The sequence below is a fragment of the Ptychodera flava genome, chromosome 18, assembly GCF_041260155.1.
Source record: "Ptychodera flava strain L36383 chromosome 18, AS_Pfla_20210202, whole genome shotgun sequence".
NCBI lineage: Eukaryota > Metazoa > Hemichordata > Enteropneusta > Ptychoderidae > Ptychodera > Ptychodera flava.
This window is the reverse complement of record NC_091945.1, coordinates 5,975,208-5,998,176: the sequence shown is the minus strand read 5'-3', so window position 1 is coordinate 5,998,176 and position 22,969 is coordinate 5,975,208. Positions and strand designations below refer to the sequence as shown.

The 22,969-nt window shown below is 35.2% G+C and overlaps 1 protein-coding gene across 7 annotated transcripts in view; it reads left to right on the top strand.

Annotated features, from left to right (window-relative positions):
- LOC139116714 (TBC1 domain family member 5-like) overlaps nt 1-22,492 on the top strand; it is a 103,031-nt gene extending 80,539 nt beyond the window's left edge. For 5 of the 7 annotated variants that reach the window (XM_070679314.1, XM_070679315.1, XM_070679316.1 and 2 more), the window contains exons 7-18: nt 5,670-5,840; nt 7,826-7,914; nt 10,854-10,874; nt 12,188-12,238; nt 12,721-12,975; nt 13,749-13,891; nt 14,869-14,975; nt 16,039-16,294; nt 16,793-16,977; nt 17,613-17,712; nt 18,405-18,484; nt 19,831-22,492. In XM_070679314.1, coding sequence (XP_070535415.1) covers nt 5,670-5,840; nt 7,826-7,914; nt 10,854-10,874; nt 12,188-12,238; nt 12,721-12,975; nt 13,749-13,891; nt 14,869-14,975; nt 16,039-16,294; nt 16,793-16,977; nt 17,613-17,712; nt 18,405-18,484; nt 19,831-20,235 — 1,863 coding nt within the window. In that variant the 3' untranslated portion in view covers nt 20,236-22,492. The remainder of the gene's footprint in view (nt 1-5,669; nt 5,841-7,825; nt 7,915-10,853; nt 10,875-12,187; nt 12,239-12,720; nt 12,976-13,748; nt 13,892-14,868; nt 14,976-16,038; nt 16,295-16,792; nt 16,978-17,612; nt 17,713-18,404; nt 18,485-19,830) is intronic. The other 2 variants (XM_070679318.1, XM_070679313.1) reach the window with 1 other exon arrangement.
- Nucleotides 22,493-22,969: the final 477 nt, after the last annotated feature.

Sequence of the window (22,969 nt, the reverse complement as noted above, 5' to 3'; positions counted from 1 at the left end):
TGCTGATATAAACTTTCACAGTCAAATTCATTAATTAGGGTTTCGACACCATTGGTGCGAAACCCTCTTGTAATCGTTCTGTTTTTTATTATTATTATTAGGGTTTCGACACCATGGGTGCGAAACCCTCTTGTAATCGTTCTGTTTTTTATTATTATTATTATTATTATTATTCTTCTTCTTCTTCTTCTTCTTCTGTCGCGCTTTTGCAACTACCACGCAAACACCGTTGCACCCAGAGACTTCATATTTGGTACACAGGTACAACTAAGCGAAAGTAAATTTTTGGTCACATGACCATAACAAAAGGTCACATGACCTTTCGGCCATTTTGATAATAAACTTTAAAATTGAGCTCATTTGCATAACAAGTGATAAATCAAAATTCGGCTCCAGTCACTTTTTAGACCATATAGCCTTGCTCCTTCATGCCAAATGTCAAGGTCACAGGTCTTGCCAATTTTGAGAAGAAGATTTTTAAATATTATTTTTCTGATTTTTCTATGACCTTTGACCTCCCTATACCTATACAGCTAAGCTATGGGAATGGCTTATTCTGGCCTATGTTTAAGTCCAAGACAGCCATTGTCTATTGGACCATGGCCAGTAGGGGACAAAACTGCACTCCAAAATTTTGGGGATTGCCTTGACCTTTGACCTTGCCTCTTGCTCCGACTCATTTATTATGTGCATATCTAATTCTGAGCCAGCCAATAGAGCTGGAGGTCTGATTTTTGGTATATAGGGATAACTTAGCAATACAATTTTTTTGACAAAATGTCATGTGACCCCAATGACCTTTGACCTCAAATACACATATATGGCCATAACTAAGTAACCCCAAGTGCTACACCCTTCATATTTGGTATGATGGGAGACCTTATGACATCACATCCTGTACCTCATTAATTATGCGCATATCTAATTCTGAGCCAGCTAATAGAGCTGGAGGTCTGATTTTTGGTATATAGGGATAACTTAGCAATACAATTTTTTTGACAAAATGTCATGTGACCCCGATGACCTTTGACCTCAAATATACATATATGGCCATAACTAAGTAACCCCAAGTGCTACACCCTTCATATTTGGTATGATGGGAGACCTTATGACATCACATCCTGTACCTCATTAATTATGCGCATATCTAATTCTGAGCCAGCCAATAGAGCTAGAGGTCTGATTTTTGGTATATAGGGATAACTTAGCAGTACAATTTTTTTGACAAAATGTCATGTGACCTTCATGACCTTTGACCTTATATATACATATATGGGCATAACTAAGTAAACCCAAGTGCTAGACCCTTCATATTTGGTATGATGGGAGACCTTATGACACAACATCCTGTACCTAATTAATTATGCGCATATCTAATTCTGAGCCAGCCAATAGAGCTAGAGGTCTGATTTTTAGTATATAGGGATAGCTTAGCAATAAAAATTTTTTGACAAAATGTCATGTGACCTCGATGACCTTTGACCTTAAATATACCTATATGTCCACAACTTGATAACCACAAGTGCTACAGACTTCATATGTGGTATGATGGGAGACCTAATGACACTGCATCCTGTACTTCATTAATTACGCGACAATCTAATTTTTCTTTTGCTCTTAATGCTGCTACTTGTGTCGAAACCCGGTCATTGCTGCTTGCAGCTATATTTAGGGTTTCGACACCATGGGTGCGAAACCCTCTTGTAATCGTTCTGTTTTTTATTATTATTATTCTTCTTCTTCTTCTTCTTCTTCTTCTGTCGCGCTTTTGCAACTACCACGCAAACACCGTTGCACCTAGAGACTTCATATTTGGTACACAGGTACAACTAAGCGAAAGTAAATTTTTGGTCACATGACCATAACAAAAGGTACGTGACCTTTCGGCCATTTTGATAATAAACTTTAAAATGAGCTCATTTGCATAACAAGTGATAAATCAAAATTCGGCTCCAGTCACTTTTTAGACCATATAGCCTTGCTCCTTCATGCCAAATGTCAAGGTCACAGGTCTTGCCATTTTGAGAAGAAGATTTTTAAATATTATTTTTCTGATTTTTCTATGACCTTTGACCTCCCCTATACCTATACAGCTAAGCTATGGAAATGGCTTATTCTGGCCTATGTTTAAGTCCAAGACAGCCATTGTCTATTGGACCATGGCCAGTAGGGGACCAAACTGCACTCCACAATTTTAGGGATTGCCTTGACCTTTGACCTTGGCCTCTTGCTCCAACTCATTTATTATGTGCATATCTAATTCTGAGCCAGCTAATAGAGCTGGAGGTCTGATTTTTGGTATATAGGGATAACTTAGCAATACAATTTTTTTGACAAAATGTCATGTGACCCCAATGACCTTTGACCTCAAATATACATATATGGCCATAACTAAGTAACCCCAAGTGCTACACCCTTCATATTTGGTATGATGGGAGACCTTATGACATCACATCCTGTACCTCATTAATTATGCGCATATCTAATTCTGAGCCAGCCAATAGAGCTAGAGGTCTGATTTTTGGTATATAGGGATAACTTAGCAATACAATTTTTTTGACAAAATGTCATGTGACCCCGATGACCTTTGACCTCAAATATACATATATGGCAATAACTAAGTAACCACAAGTGCTACACCCTTCATATTTGGTATGATGGGAGACCTTATGACATCACATCCTGTACCTCATTAATTATGCGCATATCTAATTCTGAGCCAGCCAATAAGCAAGAGGTCTGATTTTTGGTATATAGGGATAACTTAGCAATACAATTTTTTGACAAAATGTCACGTGATCTCGATGACCTTTGACCTCAAATATACATATATGGCCATAACTAAGTAACCCCAAGTGCTACACCCTTCATATTTGGTATGATGGGAGACCTTATGACATCACATCCTGTACCTCATTAATTATGCGCATATCTAATTCTGAGCCAGCCAATAGAGCTAGAGGTTTGATTTTTGGTATATAGGGATAACTTAGCAATACAATTTTTTGACAAAATATCATGTGACCTCGATGACCTTTGACCTCAAATATACATATATGTTCATAACTAAGTAACCCCAAGTGCTACACCCTTCATATTTGGTATGATGGGAGACCTTATGACATCACATCCTGTACCTCATTAATTATGCGCATATCTAATTCTGAGCCAGCCAATAGAGCTAGAGGTCTGATTTTTGGTATATAGGGATAACTTAGCAATACAATTTTTTGACAAAATATCATGTGACCTCGATGACCTTTGACCTCATATATACGTATATGGGCATAACTATGTAACCCCAATTGCTACACCTTTCATATGTGGTATGATGGGAGACCTTATGACACCACATCCTGTACCTCATTAATTATGCGCATATCTAATGCTCAGCCAGCCAATAGAGCTAGATGTCTGATTTTTGGTATATAGTGATAGCTTAGCAGTGAAATTTTTTTGACAAAATGTCATGTGACCTCGATGACCTTTGACCTTACATATACCTATATGTCCACAACTTGATAACCACAAGTGCTACAGACTTCATATGTGGTATGATGGGAGACCTTATGACATCACATCCTGTACTTCATTAATTATTTCACAATCTAATTTTTCTTTTGCTCTAATGCTGCCACTTTTGTCGAAACCCGGTCATCGCTGCTTGCAGCTATATTTATTATTATTATTCTTCTTTTTCTTCTTCTGTCGCGCTTCTGCAACTACCACGCGAACACCGTTGCACCTAGAGACTTTATATTTGGTACACAGGTACAACTCAGCAAAAGCAATTTTTTTGTCACATGACCATAACAAAGGTCACGTGACCTTTCGGCCATTTTGAAAATAAACTTTAAAATTGAGCTCATTTGCATAACAAGTGATAAATCAAAATTCTGCTCCAGTCACTTTTTAGACCTTATAGCCTTGCTCCTTCATGCCAAATATCAAGGTCACAGGTCTTGCCGATTTTGAGAAGAAGATTTTTAAAGTATTATTTTTCATATTTTTCAGTGACCTTTGACCTCCCTATAGATTTACAAATGCCCATTATAGGCTAGCCAAAAGAGCTAGGAGTCTGGTTCTTTTTCGACATAGACGATCATTGGCTGTTAATGTTCACCGAAATATTTTGGGTCAGGTCACGTGACCTTGACCTCATTAATTATGCGCATATCTAATTCTAGGCTAACCAATAGGGCTAGAGATCCGAATTTTGGTAGACAGGGACTACTATGGGATAGAAATCTATTGCAAATATGTCACGTGACCAGACCTCATTATTATGCACATATCTAATTCTAGGCTAACCAATAGGGCTACAGATCCAAATTTTGGTACACAGGGACTACTATGAGATAGAAATCTAGTGCAAATATGTCACGTGACCAGACCTCATTATTTATGCGCATATCTAATTCTAGGCTAACCAATAGGGCTAGAGATCCCAATTTTGGTACATAGGGACTACTATGGGATAGAAATCTATTGCAAATATGTCACGTGACCAGACCTCATTAATTATGCGCATATCTAATTCTGAGCCAGCAAATAGAGCTAGAGGTCGATTTTTGGTATATAGGGATAACTTAGCATTACAATTTTTTTGACAAAATGTCATGTGACCTCGATGACCTTTGACCTTGAATATACGTATATGTCCATAACTCAGTAACCACAAGTGGTACACCCTTCATATTTGGTATGATGGGAGACCTTATGACATCACATCCTGTACCTCATTAATTATGCGCATATCTAATTCTGAGCCAGCCAATAGAGCTAGAGGTCTGATTTTTGGTATATAGGGATAACTTAGCAGTACAATTTTTTTGACAAAATGTCATGTGACCTTCATGACCTTTGACCAAATATATACATATATGGGCATAACTAAGTAACCGCAAGTGCTAGACCCTTCATATTTGGTATGATGGGAGACCTTATGTCACCACATCCTGTATCTTATTAATTATGCGCATATCTAATTCTGAGCCAGCCAATAGAGCTAGAGGTCTGATTTTTGGTATATAGGGATAACTTAGCAATACAATTTTTTTGACAAAATGTCATGTGACCTCGATGACCTTTGACCTTAAATATACCTATATGTCCACAACTTGATAACCACAAGTGCTACAGATTTCATATGTGGTATGATGGGAGACCTAATGACACTGCATCCTGTACTTCATTAATTATGCGCACAATCTAATTTTTCTTTTGCTCTTAATGCTGCTACTTGTGTCGAAACCCGGTCATCGCTGCTTGCAGCTATATTTGTATTTGTGATTAGAAAAGAAACAACATGTTTTAGAGAAGTCAGGTATAGAAACCATAGCAGAAAACCAAGATTTTGTCCAGTTATACATTCCAGGTTAGGACATTGTAGGTTACTTTTTGATTAAATTTTCTGTAAGTTAATTTCTGGCTTTGGATAATCCCCAAGCTTCTTGTTCTTTATTTTACCGTTAATTTGGTTCACTTCTACAGTAAATATCATTCTTTCTTTGATTCTGTTAGACATTGAATGTGCTATATTGTATGTACATTCAATTATTTATGTGATCTTAGGACAAAGGCTTTGTAATGACAAGAAGAGGTTTCAAGAAAATATCTTCAAACTCTTTCAATATCACCAACCTTCTCGTTTCTTTTCACATCTACAGAGCCCTTGGAATAGGTTTTTTCAAGACAATGAACTGAGGTCCCTCATTGCTCAAGATGTTCGAAGAACATTCCCAGAAATTGAGTTCTTCCAAACCGAAGACATCAGAACCATGATGGTTAATATTTTGTTTTGCTATGCAAGAATAAATGAAGACATTTCATATAAACAGGTATGGCAATATAATCCTAGATATTATTCCCTAATATTTTTCTTCGTTCAGCGAAGGAAAATACGAGTGATGTAATGACCGTGTCACCACGAGTCGAAGACGAGTGGTGACACGGTCATTACGTCACGAGTATTTTCTGAGCTGAACGAAGAAAAATATTAGGGAATAATATACTTATCACATGCACAAGCCAAGAATTCGTTATTTTTTGCAAAATAAAATAAGTTTTCCATGACGATTCCGCGTTTAAACTTTTGAACTACTTTAGGAATAAATATCAGTACGCCGTGCACAAGTTGTCAATCATTTCCAGTCGTCCGTCGTGTGCGTTAGCAAATGACAGCTCTCGGTCTACACGTAGGCTACCTTCCGCAAAGTTATACTCTATTTCAAAGATAGCATAGTCCTAGAAATTTATCACAGACGAAGATACGCTATTTTTCGGGAACAAATATCGACTGAATCTCGACGGCGCAAAACACTGTAAAGGTCGCGCCTGACCCTGTTTGCAATGCGTACGGAACCCACGGTATATGCGACCAGCTTCGAGTTCGTTGTTTCCGCAAATTATTCACATAATTCCTTCGGAACATACAGGCGGTACACTCTTGTGTTTACATTGTTCGGATTAGTAATGTCGTAGTCTGTGAAAATATTGATTTCATCACATGACTTTTGATTGTTGGAGAAACATCGGCCGCCATGTTGTTTGTTTACATATTTACGAGCACACCGAAGATCGACAAAAAAGGTCCGACGCACCAAAATTGATGACATAGACGCGGGTTGTCGTGACGTAGAACGACCAGAGAATAAATCCCGTATTTTTTGTTCGGAGACGACAAACTTGGCTTGTGCATGTGATAACAATCCTTGCTTTTGTTTTTTTAGATAGGTTCATGGGCATCGTATATGTAATGGCTTCAATTTATTCACAAGCCTGTGTTTGTTGATTTCTTTGGTAATAAAACATGACCATGTTTTAATGACATTGAATTTTGACCAAGTAAACTACATGTGCATGTTGTTTTGGTCCGGGGCACCAAAGGTCCGAAAGATGAATGCAATTATGGCTTTCCATATGCCTTAGATGGAGACATCTCAAGAAACTATTCTGTAAAATTCTTACACTCTGTGTGATGGTTACTTGGACAAATATCTCCAAAACTTTTTTTCATTTTTTCCAATGAATCATGCTGAAGTCGCTTTTTAAGGATTTTAGTCCAAATTGATATTATTAATTTGCCTTGCAAAATGACTCAATTGATTGCTTTGATGTTTAGCATGTATTTTCCTTAAGTTGTAGTTGAATCGGAATTGTTCATTTTGTGGTGATACATTTCTTTCACTGTGTTAAGATAATACTGTTAGCCATTGTTATACACTTTCTAGCATAGTTAGGCAAAACAATAATTGCTTTGCATGCATGTACTGGCTCAGTTAGACAGACAAGTTTGTGCAGTTAGGCAAATAAACATCTGCTGGCTGTATGAAAGAGTAAATGTGCAGTGTGCATACCAAAACCAAACTAATGAAAATTTATAGTTTTAACCTTTGTATGGAATATTAAAGCACAATATTTGCAAGAGTTTACATCATATACAGCATTGACAATGTGTTATTTTGGTAGCATAATACAGCATTTATTTGATACAATGATGCAAGCCAAGCCACTGTCACAGTTCTCCATGTCAGATCAGCTACCGTATTATGTGGGTAAAGCACAGTCCCTCCCTGGCTGCTTGCCATACCCATACTGCTACCCCTCATTGCAATACCAAATAGTACATGAAAACATCCTTAGGTAACTACCGATTGATATCCTTGTATACACGGCTGACAACACATATACTTGACAGACATAGTGCGCACTGCACACTGTTGGTTTCTCACTTCCTAGAAACTGAGATGCCCTTTGAAATACTGCTTCTGCGTGCAAAGGCTAACAGCTATTTACTTGTCCTTATCTGTTTCTACTATAACAGGGTATGCATGAGTTACTGGCTCCATTGATTTTTGTCCTGCACTGTGATCATCAAGCATTCCTACATGCCACTGAGATAGAGTCTTTACTGTAAGTTACAGACAAACCAGCTTGTGTCTTTTTTGGTATATTTCAGTTTAGCAGAGATTTGTAATCTAATTTCTGAAAACATGTATTGAAATCAACTGGTCACATACCAATTTCATACTGTTTTTAGCTTCCAAAGCTTCACTATCATTTATTTTATAATACCAGTATGTTGATGGCACAAATATAGTTATCTGATTGGTCGAGATTGGAAAATAACCAAGCTGTATTTGCCATATAGCGCGGTTGGAATAGGCACAAGCTCTCATCTTGAGTAAATTCCCTTTTTGATGTTTTACGTCAGAATTTCAATTTGATATTATGACATAATAGCAATAAACCACTCAATTTTGACCACTTCACTTGACAAAATCGGTACTTTAGATTTTTTTCAAAATATTTATTTCAATGTGTTAAAATTCTCTCATTACAAGTGCAGTCAGTCAATTTTATGCAATATACAAAGTAATCTATGCTTATGTTTTATGGATCATTATTTAATGTCATCAATATTTACGAAACGCAAGCATGTGCCAATTTTTAGCTCCGCTGTCAGCGACGCGGAGCTTATCAAATAGGCTGATTCTCCGTCGTCGTCCGTCGTCGTCGTCCGTCGTCGTCCGTCGTCCGTCGTCTGTCAACAATTGCCTTCTTCTCTGAAACTGCAAGTCCGATTGCTTTGAAATTTGATATGCAGTTCACTTGGGGTGACCTCACTTAAGTTTGTTCAAATCGCGGTGAAATTTGCATATTTGTATTTTGGGGCATTTTTTGGTGTTTTTGGTAAAAAAATCTTCTTCTCTTAAACCGCTTGTCCAATTGCTTTGAAATTTGATATGCAGTTTACTTAGGGTGACTTGAGTCAGATTTGCTCAAATTGTGGTGAAATTTGCATATTTGTATTTTTAAGGCAATTTTTGTCATTTTTGGTAAAAAAAATCTTTTAAAAATCTTCTTCTTTAAAACTACCGGTCAGATAGCTTTGATATTTGGTACATATGTCCCTAGCGATGATCTATTTCAGATTTGTTCAAATTGTGCAGAAGTATGTAAATTTGCATTTTAAGGCAATTTTTGCAATTTTGGTCAAAAATGTATTTCTCAAAAAGTACTGGTCTGATAGTTTTGAAATTTGGTATACAGGTTTCAATAGATGAACTAAGTAATATATATTGAATTTCTGATGAAATCTGTAATTTTGTATTTTGGGGCAATTTTTGCCATTTTTGGTCAAAAAATGTGTATTTCCAAAACTACTCATCTGATAGCTTTGAAATTTGGTATACAGGTTCCTACAGATGAACTAAATGATATTTATTGAAATTATGATGAAATCTGCAATTTTGTATTTTCGGGGCAATTTTTCCATTTTTGGTAAAAAAATGTGTATTTCCAAAACTAATCATCTGATAGCTTTGCAAGTTGGTATACAGGTTCCCACAGATCACCTCAATGATATTTATTGAAATTATGATGAAATCTGCAATTTTGTAATTTTGGGGCAATTTTTGCCTTTTTTGGTCAAAAAATGTGTTTGTCAAAAAGTACTGGTCTGATAGCGTTGAAATTTGGTATACAGCTTTCTACAGATGAGCTTAGTAATATATATTGAATTTCTGATGAAATCTGTAATTTTGTATTTTGGGGCAATTTTTGCCATTTTTGGTCAAAAAATGTGTCTTTCCGTACTACTCATCTGATAGCTTTGAAATTTGGTATACAGGTTTCTATAGATGAACTAAATGATATTTATTGAAATAATGAAATCTGCAATTTTGAATTTTTGGGGTAATTTTTCCCATTTTTGGTCAAAAAATGTGTTTCTCAAAAAGTACTGGTGTAACAGCTTTGAAATTTGGTATACAGGTTTCTATAGATGAACTAAATTTGATCTTTTAAAATTATGATGAAATCTGCAATTTTTATTTTTGGGGGCAATTGTTGCCATTTTTGGTCAGAAAATTTTATTCTCACAAATCTACTCATCAGATAGCTTTGGTTGACATGTTCTTAATCTTAGGGATGATCCAATGTGATATATTCAAAGTATGATGAAATCTTCAATGTGTATTTTTGCAGCTTATTTTAGCCACTTTTCTCTGGCCACTGCATTGAACTATCAAAGATTTTCACCTTCTTCATCAACATGTGTCAAAAATAGTTATTCTCTACATAAACACAGCGGAGCTATATCAGCCGCTAGGTCGCTTGTCATTAAATAGTAATGTCAGCAGAGATTGATGTCTGAATTACTGACTAAAACACAACACTATGGCACTTTTGTTCTTTGCAACACTTTAGATGTATAGATGAATGGTTCTTTTCGTTGCATGAAAATGATTTACCTCGTCATGTTTAACATCATCCCAAAGAAGTACTTATTTTTGCAAATGTAAAATCATGAGTTGAATTTTGGGCAGTGTAACAGAATGTTTTAGTGCTACTTTATAACAAATAATTTACAAATATATCTAAACTAAGGAATGATTAGGGAATGTTATGCCTTGAGTAAAAAAAGACCATGGATAATGTCGTGCGACATGACATAAATTTATCTCTTTACAAAGCTCTGTTGTTAACCAGTAAGGTATAATTGCATGTTTATTTAGATGAATGGTTTTATCGAATCATAGTTTTCATGCATTTCTTGAAATTTGTTCTTTATAATATATTTACCAGGCATATACATGTACAGTAATTAACATTGCATTCAGAAAATGTTGGCTGCAATTTGTTGGAATTATGCTTATGCATATTGTATATGCCATGCTACACCATGCTTTCTTTAAATTAACTTTTGCATGACTAATGTGTTTTTTAAGAATACATTCAGTGCAGTTTATCCATTTTTCAAACTTTTTTGCTCAACTCCTCGCAGATTTTAACATATTTTGTCTTGTTCTGTTTCCCCATATGTGGTAATGTACAATGTGTATTCCTAGTGTGATTGGTCCACAAAAGAGGTTAGAGTAGCTCCTTATCGGTGTATTTTTTATCTTATTTCATTTTTCCGGTGTTGGGATATTTTTAAAGGCTTGGATAATAGTTGTTTTATTTGCTAATACTGACACACTAACAGAATTTGAATCGTTGCATTAACTATCACTTTTTGTTTTCATGCTAGCTATTCCTCTATGTCATTTTCTAAGCAATCACTATATTTATATGTATAGTTGGAAAGAGGGTCACAATTTTATGCCAATTTTGATATTTTCTAGTCACCTTTGCAAATAAGCTTGGACTCAATAACTCACATCCTCTTTCCTTTAGTGATGCAAGTTCAGCAACTCATTGTTCACCCTTCTATTGACAAAATTTACAAATTGATTGACCTGTGCAAGAGGGATGTATCTCCTATACAGGCAATACGCCTCTCTTGCACTGGGCTGTCGAAATTATTGAATTTGCAGTTAATACACCATTTATTTGGTTTATCCTCTCAGCAACAACTACCACAAGTCATAGTTTGAAACAAAGTTGTCATGAACATCCTACCCAGGCTAATCTTAAATTTATTCATCATGAAAATAAACAATGGAATTATGTCACACTTCACTTTTGCAAAGTTTTTGTTTGCAAGTTTACAGTGCCATTGTTCTACGTTGCCATTTTAATTCAAATAATTCTATCTGCTCTACAGTCTTCAAAAAGTCCTGTGGTCATCTGTGTATTGTGTTTTACTATGGACAGATTTTTATTAAGTTAGATAACACAATATCTTATGCACTCATAAAAGCATTGCTGCTCATTGAATGGGTTGATAGTTGAAAATAATACAATTTTGGTGTAAAGAACAATTCATATGAAAGAGACAAGTTCATTCTACTGTATACCAGTCACAATGTTGTTGATAGAGAGAATTGATTGAGATTCACACCTTTTCTGTAATAATCGAGGATATAACTCGACCAAACAACTATAAAAATGTGACGTAATTCCATTGCATCAGAATATCATTGAATCACATTGAAATGCCATCGTGTCAATTAAGGGTCTAAACTAATGTTTGTCTTAAATGTAATGCAATGCAGTGAAACATTTTAGCATTCTCTTTACAACTTTTTCCCACCATCTGTTTTTGTAACTTCAGCTGTTTTGTAAATTCAGCTACTATGGTTATGGTATCACAACTTTACTTACTGGCTTGTTTTCTTCATTCTCAAATTCCAACGTATAATTTGTCATCACTTCGGAGACTTACATGTCACACTGTCCATTGTTATTTTTATCGTCTGTCTATTGGGTAATTCTTCAAAATCATGTTAATGTTTTTCAGGGATGTTGTCAAGGAACTCTTGAACCCAGACTTCATTGAACATGATGCATAGTAAGTAAATAGAACTTAGTGTGGTAGCTTATGCAAATTATAAGTTGATGAGTTGATATGTAAAATTATGTGATATGTACTTGTTTTATTTGATTTACATGTTATATTAATTAAATCATCATAATTATTATCATTATCCAAGTTTTGTACACACCTGAAAAGCCCTAGAAATTGATAAGCTAACCACAATTTTTGATAATTGTGAGATATTCAGTTATGATATGGTAAATGGATATGTAAAATGATAGGCAAAATTATATTTTGTATGAATTTTTTCCTGGAAAATGATACTTTGGACCTCAAAAAGGCCTTCAAAATTGCTCTAATAAGTACTTGAAGGCACTTAGATTTTTAAGTGACTTTGACTGTGTGAGCCCCTGATTATTATTTTTGGAAAGAAAATGAATGTTTCCTTCCAGAGCTGTTTATACTGGTATTTGGAAGCTGACATTTTGAAATTACTTTTATTTTGCAACTTTCAGTGCAATGTTTTCCCAATTGATGGAAACCATGGAACCGCTCTACAGATTTGGGAAATCGGAGGGTTTCTTTGACCAAGGATATGGCAAATCCAAAATTTTGAACACGGCACCCTTTGCTACGCCTGTTGAATTCAACCCAACTTCACCAGTTGTGAACAAGTTGACCAAGATTCAAGAACGCGTCCTTCAGAAATATGACCATGAACTTCATTTGCATTTAAGCCAACTAGAAATAGCACCTCAGATCTATGGAATGTAAGTAAAATCTAAGTAATCTTTGATGTGTAGACCACAATCAGTTTTCAAACACTTGTAATAAATATCTAGATAGAGATATGAAGTTTTGTGTTTATATCACTGAAATTGCAAACTAGCTCATAAACAGATATCAAAGGCCCTCTTGAATTGCCAGATTATACTATTGAAAGTGAATCCATTTTCAAATTCCATAACTCTAGTCAACAATATTACAATAGTCTTTTGTTACTGATTGTGACCAAGTGTTTCTCTTTGACAAAAATAGTGCAAGCATTCAACTTAAGTACCTTTTTGTTAAATGGCTTTGTAAATGAATAAATAAATGTTTAAAAATTCTGATGAGAAATGCTCACCCCAACATGTAATTGAAATGCAGAAACTTTTTACACTATTGCGCTTATTATCATGCTGATAACTGATAAAGTTTGCCATTCTTTAAAGTTGTAATAGATGATATTGATGGCGATTAGTGTAAAATTTGTTTCCTTTTCAAGGTGACCCTTACAGGCATTACTTCAGCCGAGAATTTGAAAACTTAAACTTTTTCCCTATGAATTGATACTGAACACTGAATTCTCAAAAAAATTGCGTTAAGCAGTTAAAAGCTTATAGTTTTACTCTGAAGTATGACTGAATAAAGTCTAACGTACTTTCACATAAAGCTCATCATGATTATGATAATCTTATCTTTTAACAATTAATTGTTCCATAATCATTGAGGGTCCATATTGCTTTCTCAGTAAGTACCTCTCTTTGTATCTATTGTTTAGCCGATGGGTGCGTTTGTTATTTGGACGTGAGTTTCCACTTCAAGACCTCCTGGTACTGTGGGATGCCATATTTGCCGATAGTATAACCTTTGACCTGGTGGATTACATATTTGTTGCCATGCTAATTTACATTCGAGATCGATGTAAGTAATCTTACAGTGACTTACCAGTGACTCCATAATATTCTGGGTGTTTTCCTAATTGGAATAAGATCATGTATTACAAGCAAATTTTCTTTTCAGTCAACCGTCAATTATTTGTTACTTTTACTAAATGCTTAGCACCATGGCCACATTTTAACTGATAGAGATAGGGGCAGTAGAAGCCAAATCATCTATGGCTTGGCAATTTTCCAGACGTTTTCCTAACAGATCCTTGAGCCAACAGTACTTGATATGGCACAAAAGAAAGGTTTAATAACAAATGAGCAATTTGCATATTACATATTATATCATACCTGGTCCAGTATATTGATGTCACAAATACAGCGATCTGATTGATCGAGATGCGAAAAGAACCGTGGTACCGTATATTGGCGATATACCATGGCTGGCATACACGCAAGCTCTCAGCTTGGGCAAAAATCCATTCTTGACGTTCCACGCCAGAATTTCAATATACTGTTATGATATAATAGCAATAAATCACCCCTAGCGACAGTATACCACTCGATTTTGACCTGTTCACTCCATATATGCACTTGCTATTGCTTGTGCATATGTGTCGTGAACTGGTCAAAGTCCTATGGTATACCGTTGCTGGCTGTGCATTATTGCTAAATTATATCGTACCACTACCGGTATATTGATGATACAAACACAGTAATCTGATTGGTCAAGATGTGAAAAGAATCATGCTACGTTCACAATATTGAACAATTGCAACACACGCAAGCTCTCTGTCAGAGCAAAAATCCTTTTTTGACTTTCCATGCCATAATTTCAATATACTGTTATGGTATAATAGCAATAAATCACACCCAGTGAGGGTATAGCACTCGGTATTGACCAGTTCATTTTGTATATGTTAATGGTCAAAATCTCATGCTATACCATTGCTGGGTGTGCTTTATTGCTTGATTAGAACAATCTTAAAATGTGTTTCCGGTTATTTGGTTCAGTACTTTTAGGCGATTATCCAGGCTGCATGAAATTACTAATGCGATATCCACCAGTTACTGATGTACATTATCTTCTCAATGAAGCACTTTATCTCAGAAAGCCGAAGGTCAGTACTATTTGTTGTTTGTCTTTTCATATGTTTGCAGTCCTTTTCACAAATACTTGAGAAATATTAACTTCATGTATTTTATGTATATAATGCACGTGTTCTGGAAAATGACAGCTTTCTACTTGTACCATCTATCTCCATTCCATGTCTATCTGACAGTTTTCTTCTTCATGTTTCAGTAAGTTTTATTAGGATGAATTTCTGTGATTTGAAGTAGTATGATGTGCTGATAATGATATAAGCATAGTTTCTCTGAGTATGTTGAGATTACCTAGATATTTCATTGTGAAAATTTTCATTTATTGAAGTAGTAAGAATGGAACAACAATTTTCAGGGCCATTCATTATCAGTTGCCAATTCAATTTCAGTAGGCAAATGAAGACAAAGTGAGTTTGTTATTAGGATTCCACTATCTTTTAAATGAAATACTTTTGTTTCTTTGTATCTCTGGTATGTTGTGTTTCCCACCAGAGATGTTGGAGAAATATTTTAGATCAACTTGTGTTACATTAAAAACAAATGTTACGTAACTATCATGAGAGAAGTAGAATGTTTTCAAAGAACTACAGTACAGTAGTCTCAGACTGATCAATGACCCCAACTTTCTATATAACATAAACAGATCATGAGTGATAGACAAATGTATGTTTCTGGTTTAACAAAAGACTGAAGATATATGCAGAACAATGACTAAAGGCACATTCTCTGTTGCTAACATGTCATCTTTTCCAAAATCAGTATATGTTTTTAGGGGGTTTCCCAGGTATTAAATATTTTTCCAAAGGTAGGTACAAGTTTCCTAGACGGGCACTTCCATATACTTAACTGTTCAGTTATGACATTCAAGTCGATACTGATTTTGTAAGTTACTGAATGATTGTTGTTGCAATGTACAAATTGAATAGGCACTATAAATACCTTTTGAGCAGTATTATACATGAAGCTTGTGTAATAATCGTATAACCTTGTAGGCATATCATAACACTGGTACAGTCTGGACAGGATATAGACATGTTTCAACATCACATATAGTTCACATGCAAATTTCTTTTTCAATAGGACCACAAAAAACAAGCTCCACCCGTCTACAATTATACTTACCCATCAGTTGAACCTGTGAAAGTTAACGAGAAACCCAAGGAGATATACCAACAGCTAGCAAAGTTACAGTCACCTGTCCATAAATTCAAGTCCAGTAAGGTATCACAGGGAATCAGTAATATTACAAAAAAGATTACATATGGTGGCAAGAACAAGTCAGAAATGAAAAGCAAAGTACCGAAATCAACCAGTACACCATCTATTTCAGATGAAAGTAAGTGTAGGGTACTTGCTTGAAGTAGTTTTACCTGCTGTGAATTCTTTCAATGCTTGACAAAGTGATGTAAATGCTATCATCAATTTTTAATTGTGACAGTTATCTGTAATTCACCTAGATGGCTTTATTAATTACCTTGGTATTCAATCAGTATTTTAAGGAAAGGATTCAGTTGTGACCATATACAGGTATTGAAGTTTTTGTAACTTTTTGTTCTGTGAATTCATGAATGTCTATTGTAGATTTTTGTTAGCTTATACTGCTTTCAGGAGTAATACTTCTGTACTATTGATATTCTCAGGTTGGTTTTAAGGCTATTCAAATAAGATGTGGTAAGCAATGGTTCACAACATATCAGATTTATGAAATGCAACTATGTGATCTAATTACTGTCAAGGTATAAATTATAAAAAAAGGACCCAGGACATAAATCTATTGATATGCATGATTTTCCGCTAGTTTAGATTATAAATCCTGTATTTTTTACTCCTCCAGGTGACACAAGTGTTCATGAGAAGACGTCCAAGTCTAAAACATTACCAGCGAGGACAACTATGACTCAAATGGACAACATGTCGCCCTCTGGCAGTAAAACATTTAATCAGTCTGTACAGAGTGAGACACCAAAGAAAAGTAGCATATTTAGTAGACCTAGAAGTTCAAGTAAGAGGACCAAAGAGGTAAAGCTAGCATTTAAGTCTATCATAATCATCAAAAACAGTGAAGCATTTTTTCAATTTTTGGGTCACAGGGGACTGTATTTTGCCAATACAAGAATCATAAATTTGTTGTTTGTGTTTGCATGTGTTTGCAGTCCTTTTCACAAGTGACATAGGAATATTAACTTGATGTACATTGCATTTTATGTGAAAAGTTTGCCTGTGAGCATAATCACGTATTGACTCAAATTTATTTAAACATGTCTAAAACTTTCAATAACATGATGTGAAAAGGTGGTCAATTTGTTTGTAGCTGCTATTAATACGATGCCAATGACAATTTAGTGTTGCAAAGCAAATAAAAAATAGGGTTTTATAATGCATACCTTATTACCCAACACAACACTCTGTAAATTTCTAAACTTTACAGTTGTGCATTAGGCACTTATGTTTGGCATGTAAGTAGTTTACGATAAATTCTGGTTGTATGAAACAATTATGCGACATTAAATACAGACAACAGTCAGTAGACTATATGTGGAATTTACTTACTATACTGTAAAGTGTACCATTAATTCATTATATTTACTTCTAAATGATGAAATTGCAACTAAGGCAGATGCCATGTAAAGTTGAATGACTTTATTTTCTTACAGGAAACAGAACTTCAAACACAGATATCAGTTTTACAAGGTCAACTCAACGACCTTCAGAGTATGTGTCAGTACTGTGCTTCTAAAATGGGTGGCCATATCAGTGAGTATGGTTTAACATACTTCATCACTTCAACACCACAGACTTTCCATAATTCATGTAAAGAGGGTAAACATCAGGCTCTTTCACGTGATTCTCTGCAATTTGAAATAATCTTGCTCTGATGAAGTAAGGTAACCTGTAGGCAAAGAATTTGCCAAGACCTTGCTGCACATACATGTAGTAGTTTATGATATTGTTAATCAGGTTGGTAACATAATGGAGTGTTTCTGTATGTGCAGTAGGTGAACAATTATGAAAGGACGTCTTTGTACTCCAAAAATAAAAAAAAAGTACATGTGCCAAAGCAAAGGTATTTAACTTTTAAATGCAGAAAACGAACAAACATACCAGTACTGTCAATTAACAAATTAGGTAATGCCAGAATTGACTGTTGAGTTCATGCCATGTTTAAAGCCACATGTACTAGTACTTGTTTGTTGTTTATATGTCCTGTGTTGTTTGTGTTTGTTATATCGAGTTTGTCACTGCCATGTGTAAAGCCACATGTACTAGTACTTGTTTGTTGTTTATATGTCCTGTGTTGTTTGTGTTTGTTATATCGAGTTTGTCACTATAGAACATGACTATGATGTAGATTATGGCTTGGCTTAGTAACATTGTTCTGATTAAATTAAATGTGGAATCAAAAATGTCAGTTCCCTAAAGTACCTTTACCTGTGCATTTGATCCAGATCACATCCAGGAGAAGTTGATGCAACAGAAACTGGAAAATGAAGATGAAATACTACTGGGAATTGCTGGACTCAAACAGGTATAAAGAAACAATCAATGAATTTTTGCTTGATAAATTGCATGCAAGGCATAATTTTTCGCTATCATTGATATCGCAAGAGCAGGGGAAGTCAAGAAAGAATGAAATGATCAGCAGTATGTTTGTGTGTTTAACACTTTCACTGCATAATTAATTTTTATACGTGCATTCCTGTGGGTAGTTTTCTATGGATGTATGGCCTTATAAATATTGATTTACATGCATGTGCTGTATTTTGTATATTATACGAGTGTTCGGGACAATTTTTTCAGTGAGTATTGCAATATGACAGAGCATCATAAAAATGAACAAAAGGTCATGTGACACATCTAGAAGGTCACGTGATAATGGCGGCCATATTGGATTTTACAAAAAAATTCAAAAAATGTTGCATTTTTTGTTATTTCAATATATAAATGTATTTTTTTCAGCGTAACACTTTAAAAATTACTACTTACATTTTATTAACTCAAATTAAGTAGGGGGAACACATACTCTAAAACATATTCCACATAAATGAGGTTAATATGCATATTTATTACACGTTCATCTTCGAACAACAGGTATCATCTGACATTCAAAAGAGAGATATATTATATATAAGCTTATATACTGGTAGCTAGTCCGATGTGTAATTGTCATTGATAGATTGATGTCGTACAACATCCACAGGATACCCCATTAACATTTGTGACGTCGGTCACCGACCCTTTGTCGCACTTTTCTCTCAGCATGCTCAGCTGGCCTACCTTCCTGTCTTGCTTGCAATCTCTGTCTTTGCTCAACTGGTTCGGGAACATATTCAAGTTAGGTATTAGAGTTGTAATTTGAAATTTGACTTCCGCTATCTCTGTCGAGTTCAGTTTCACGATCAGTGACAATTCCACTATCACTGTCTAGAAAAACATGCTCAAGGGCTTAGTCGGTGTTAAACTGTGCCCGCGTTGCCATTTTTAAATACCTTCTGACAGAAAAATAACAACTGATCACACGATACAAATTACGGCAGAGAAATGACCGAGTATGGCGGCATTTGTTTACAAATTAGGCGCGCATGCTCATTTAGGTTTGACCTCTACCTCGTACGCTACTCTTGGCTGGAGGAAATAGTCAACAAACATGATGTAGATCAGAAAATGCCAACGTATATCAAATGCATATAAACGCGTACGTTCTTGGCGCATTTACGCGCCTCCCGCAGTCTGGCCGTTGGTGCAGAATGTACCCTCCCGCGGTGAAAGTGTTAAGATCATACCATTAAGGATTTTGAATCGCTGTGAACTCTAGAGTTCACTAACAGTTATTGCTTGACCTAATAGATTTCCACATCAATTTTCTTGTTATAGATCAAAGATATTCTCAAAGGAGAGCTAAGGTTTTCAAGGAATTTACTTGAAACGGATGAAGAAATTGTTATTAATGATGATCACTATGGGAAAGATGAAGAATTGGACACATTTCATCATGCGGATCAGTCATCAGAAACTGCCCTGGCTGAAGAGGACAAAGACAAGATGGTCATAGACAGGTCTACCTCACAAGATTTCATATTTCTTGATCGTGAATCGGAGAGTGAAACAATGAGCCTGTCAAGTGATGCCATTGATGGTTGCCAAGGAGACAAGAGGAAAACTGAAACAGAGGCTGAAAACAGGACAAATACTTCATCTGAAAATGATGAGTCTGAATATTCAATGTTGAATAGTGACTACAGTGGAAATAATGAAGCAGAGAGCAACCAGGATGACTGAATTTGGAAATCAGATATTTAGATTGCACAGAGATCATAACAATGCAACTCTTGAATGATCTGGGATGGTCATTCAAACAATTCCAATTCTCTTAGTGGCAGTATTTGTGATTGTCTTTTGAAAATAAAATGTTTTCATTTCATGGTTATATGAAGCCAAGTGACAGGAATAATCTTGTGTTCTCATCTTGTACTTTGAACTGTTGCTAGAGAATGTTACTGTGTAAATGAGAAGGATGATGGACTTGCATGAAAGTCTAAACTATGAAACAATTGATAGGATGCTACAGTTTAGCTAAAATGTACAGTATATTTTGAATGATAAATTTTATTGGATTGTTCTTAGTGATCATGTATTGATAGGTCAATAGGTGACTATTGATTAAGTGATGGATTTGATATTGTTGCTTGGCAGAATGTGTTGCTATGGAGGCACTGCTTCATGAAAATGACAGGAAGTGGACAAAAATGTCATGTGTTACTGTGCTTTGTTGACCTGGACAACACAAGAGTACTGAAAGTTGTGCCGAACAAGTATGAGGTTTTTCCATGTGAGATTTTGAGTATGTAGCATGCAAGTTTTCTCCAGTATTTTGTCCATGATTTAATTGATAATGTTGTGATACAAGCAACCTTTTGTTACTTAATTGGAGGAAAATAGTTTCACACATTTAGTAATTACAAATGGCACAAGTGGTACCATTTACATTTTCCGGTCACTGCACTCTATGGGCTGCATTTAATGTAGATACTACTTTACCTCAATTTTTCAGTTCATAACAGTAACAAAGTGTTTTCATTCCTTCTGTATAGCTGCTTATTGTTATTAATGAATTAAAGGTTATTTGCATAATCGTTTTTAAACTTACTTAGATTTTAAATTAATTTTATGATTTCAACTTAAAATATTATCCTGTATGGGTCAAAGTCTTAGCTTTTAACTTCTTCCCATTGTTAGAACACATTTGAGTCACTTCTTCATGAACTTTACAATTATATTTTTTCTCTGTGTAGGTTCTAAATGTATAATTTTGCAGAGCAAAATTTTCATTTTTTTTAAAGAATTTAATATTTGTCACCTACATGGCATTTGATTCAGGATGTTTTTATAGGAGGTACACTTGTCATGTTTAGATTTTACGTGGATATTTATAATTTAAATTTTTGTGACATTGGGAAACCTGCAATGGTACTGACTACAGTAATTCCACAGTTAACCATGAAGAAAAGAAAAAACACCTTGCATTTAGTCACAAAAATGTGTGTATGTTCTAATCAAATGTAAATTGGAATGTGTTTTGCAATGGAGCGTAGATTGTAAATGGAAAAGTGTAAATGTTTTCAATGCAATCGCTCTGTGGATTTATCTCCAGTGATTGTTTAGATGCTGTTAATTAAATTCTGGCAATGTTCAAAACATAGACTTGTGAGACCCCACAAGCCTGCATTCTTCTACAAACAACTCTGTAGGTTTTGACAAGTCGTATTCTTCGTTATCTGTTGAAACGGTGGATTCTCTGTTGGATTGTTTTGTCAATAATTACATTTGCCAGGTTCAGTCAGTGTATACTTGTAAAAGAGTATCAATTAATATCAGTTAATTTTGAAAAATCAAAGATCTGATTTTAAACTTTGAGATTATTCTGTTACATGGGAACATGGGTACACAAGAAATAAGAACACAGTTCTGGACACCAGTGATTAGGTTGTTTTCCTTTAAGTTGAAAACTGAAGAATTTCAAATTTTAATAAGGGGACATATTATAAAATATGGAAAAATAAATTGTCAATAGAAATAAATTGACAGTTTTTTGAAAACCTTCAATATTGGGTTGTGTAAAGTTTGAGTATGAATGAAAATTTATATTTTGTGCATTATGGATTGGGGATCATGATTCAAAAGTGACTCTGAAAATGTGTACACGATCAATTACTCATTGAAAAGTTTTTAAAAATTGAAACTTTATAAAGATGTTCGCTTAGGCAATCAACTTTCACATAAATAATGTCCAAATAAACTAGACTTGCAAACACAGATTACAAAACTGGCTATTGTGCTTGCCACATATATTGTATCAAGTGTGTAACAAATGGTGTCATCTTCAGTTCATAGAAATCCCCCTCATAGATAATAATGAACATAAAATTATATTGATAAGAAGTCAATGTTTGAAATGAAAAACTATGTATCAAAGCATGAAGAAAGCTATGAAGTACTTTGGGGTTTTTTGCAGTGGTAAATATGGAATACATAAATATTTGAGGGTAGCTCAAACCCCCAACTGGGACCGCCAACTGGGACTCCCAGTTGGCTTAAAATGCACTCTGGGACCGGTCCCAGTTCACTTCTGGGACCGGTCCCAGAAGCGAACTGGGACCGGTCCCAGAAGCGAACTGGGACTGGTCCCAGTTGGCCTCTGGGACCGGTCCCAGTTGGCTTCCAGGACCAGTCCCAGTTGGCTTCAAAATTAACTCTAGGACCGCGGCCGCGGTCCTAGTTGGCCTCCAGGATCAGTTCCAGTACACTTCAGGGACACATCCAATTTGTGAACTGGGACCACTATGAAAAAACCCAGTTACTGGTACTTCATACTAACAATCTTTTAATGTTTTCATCTTTTTACTCTGCCATAATTGTAGGTATACGCGACATTTAATAGATCCCAACTATTAAAGGCCAAAGTAATTTAATTCTTTGTTTTGTCTGTGTGCACATACTAGGGTTTTTTCTACTG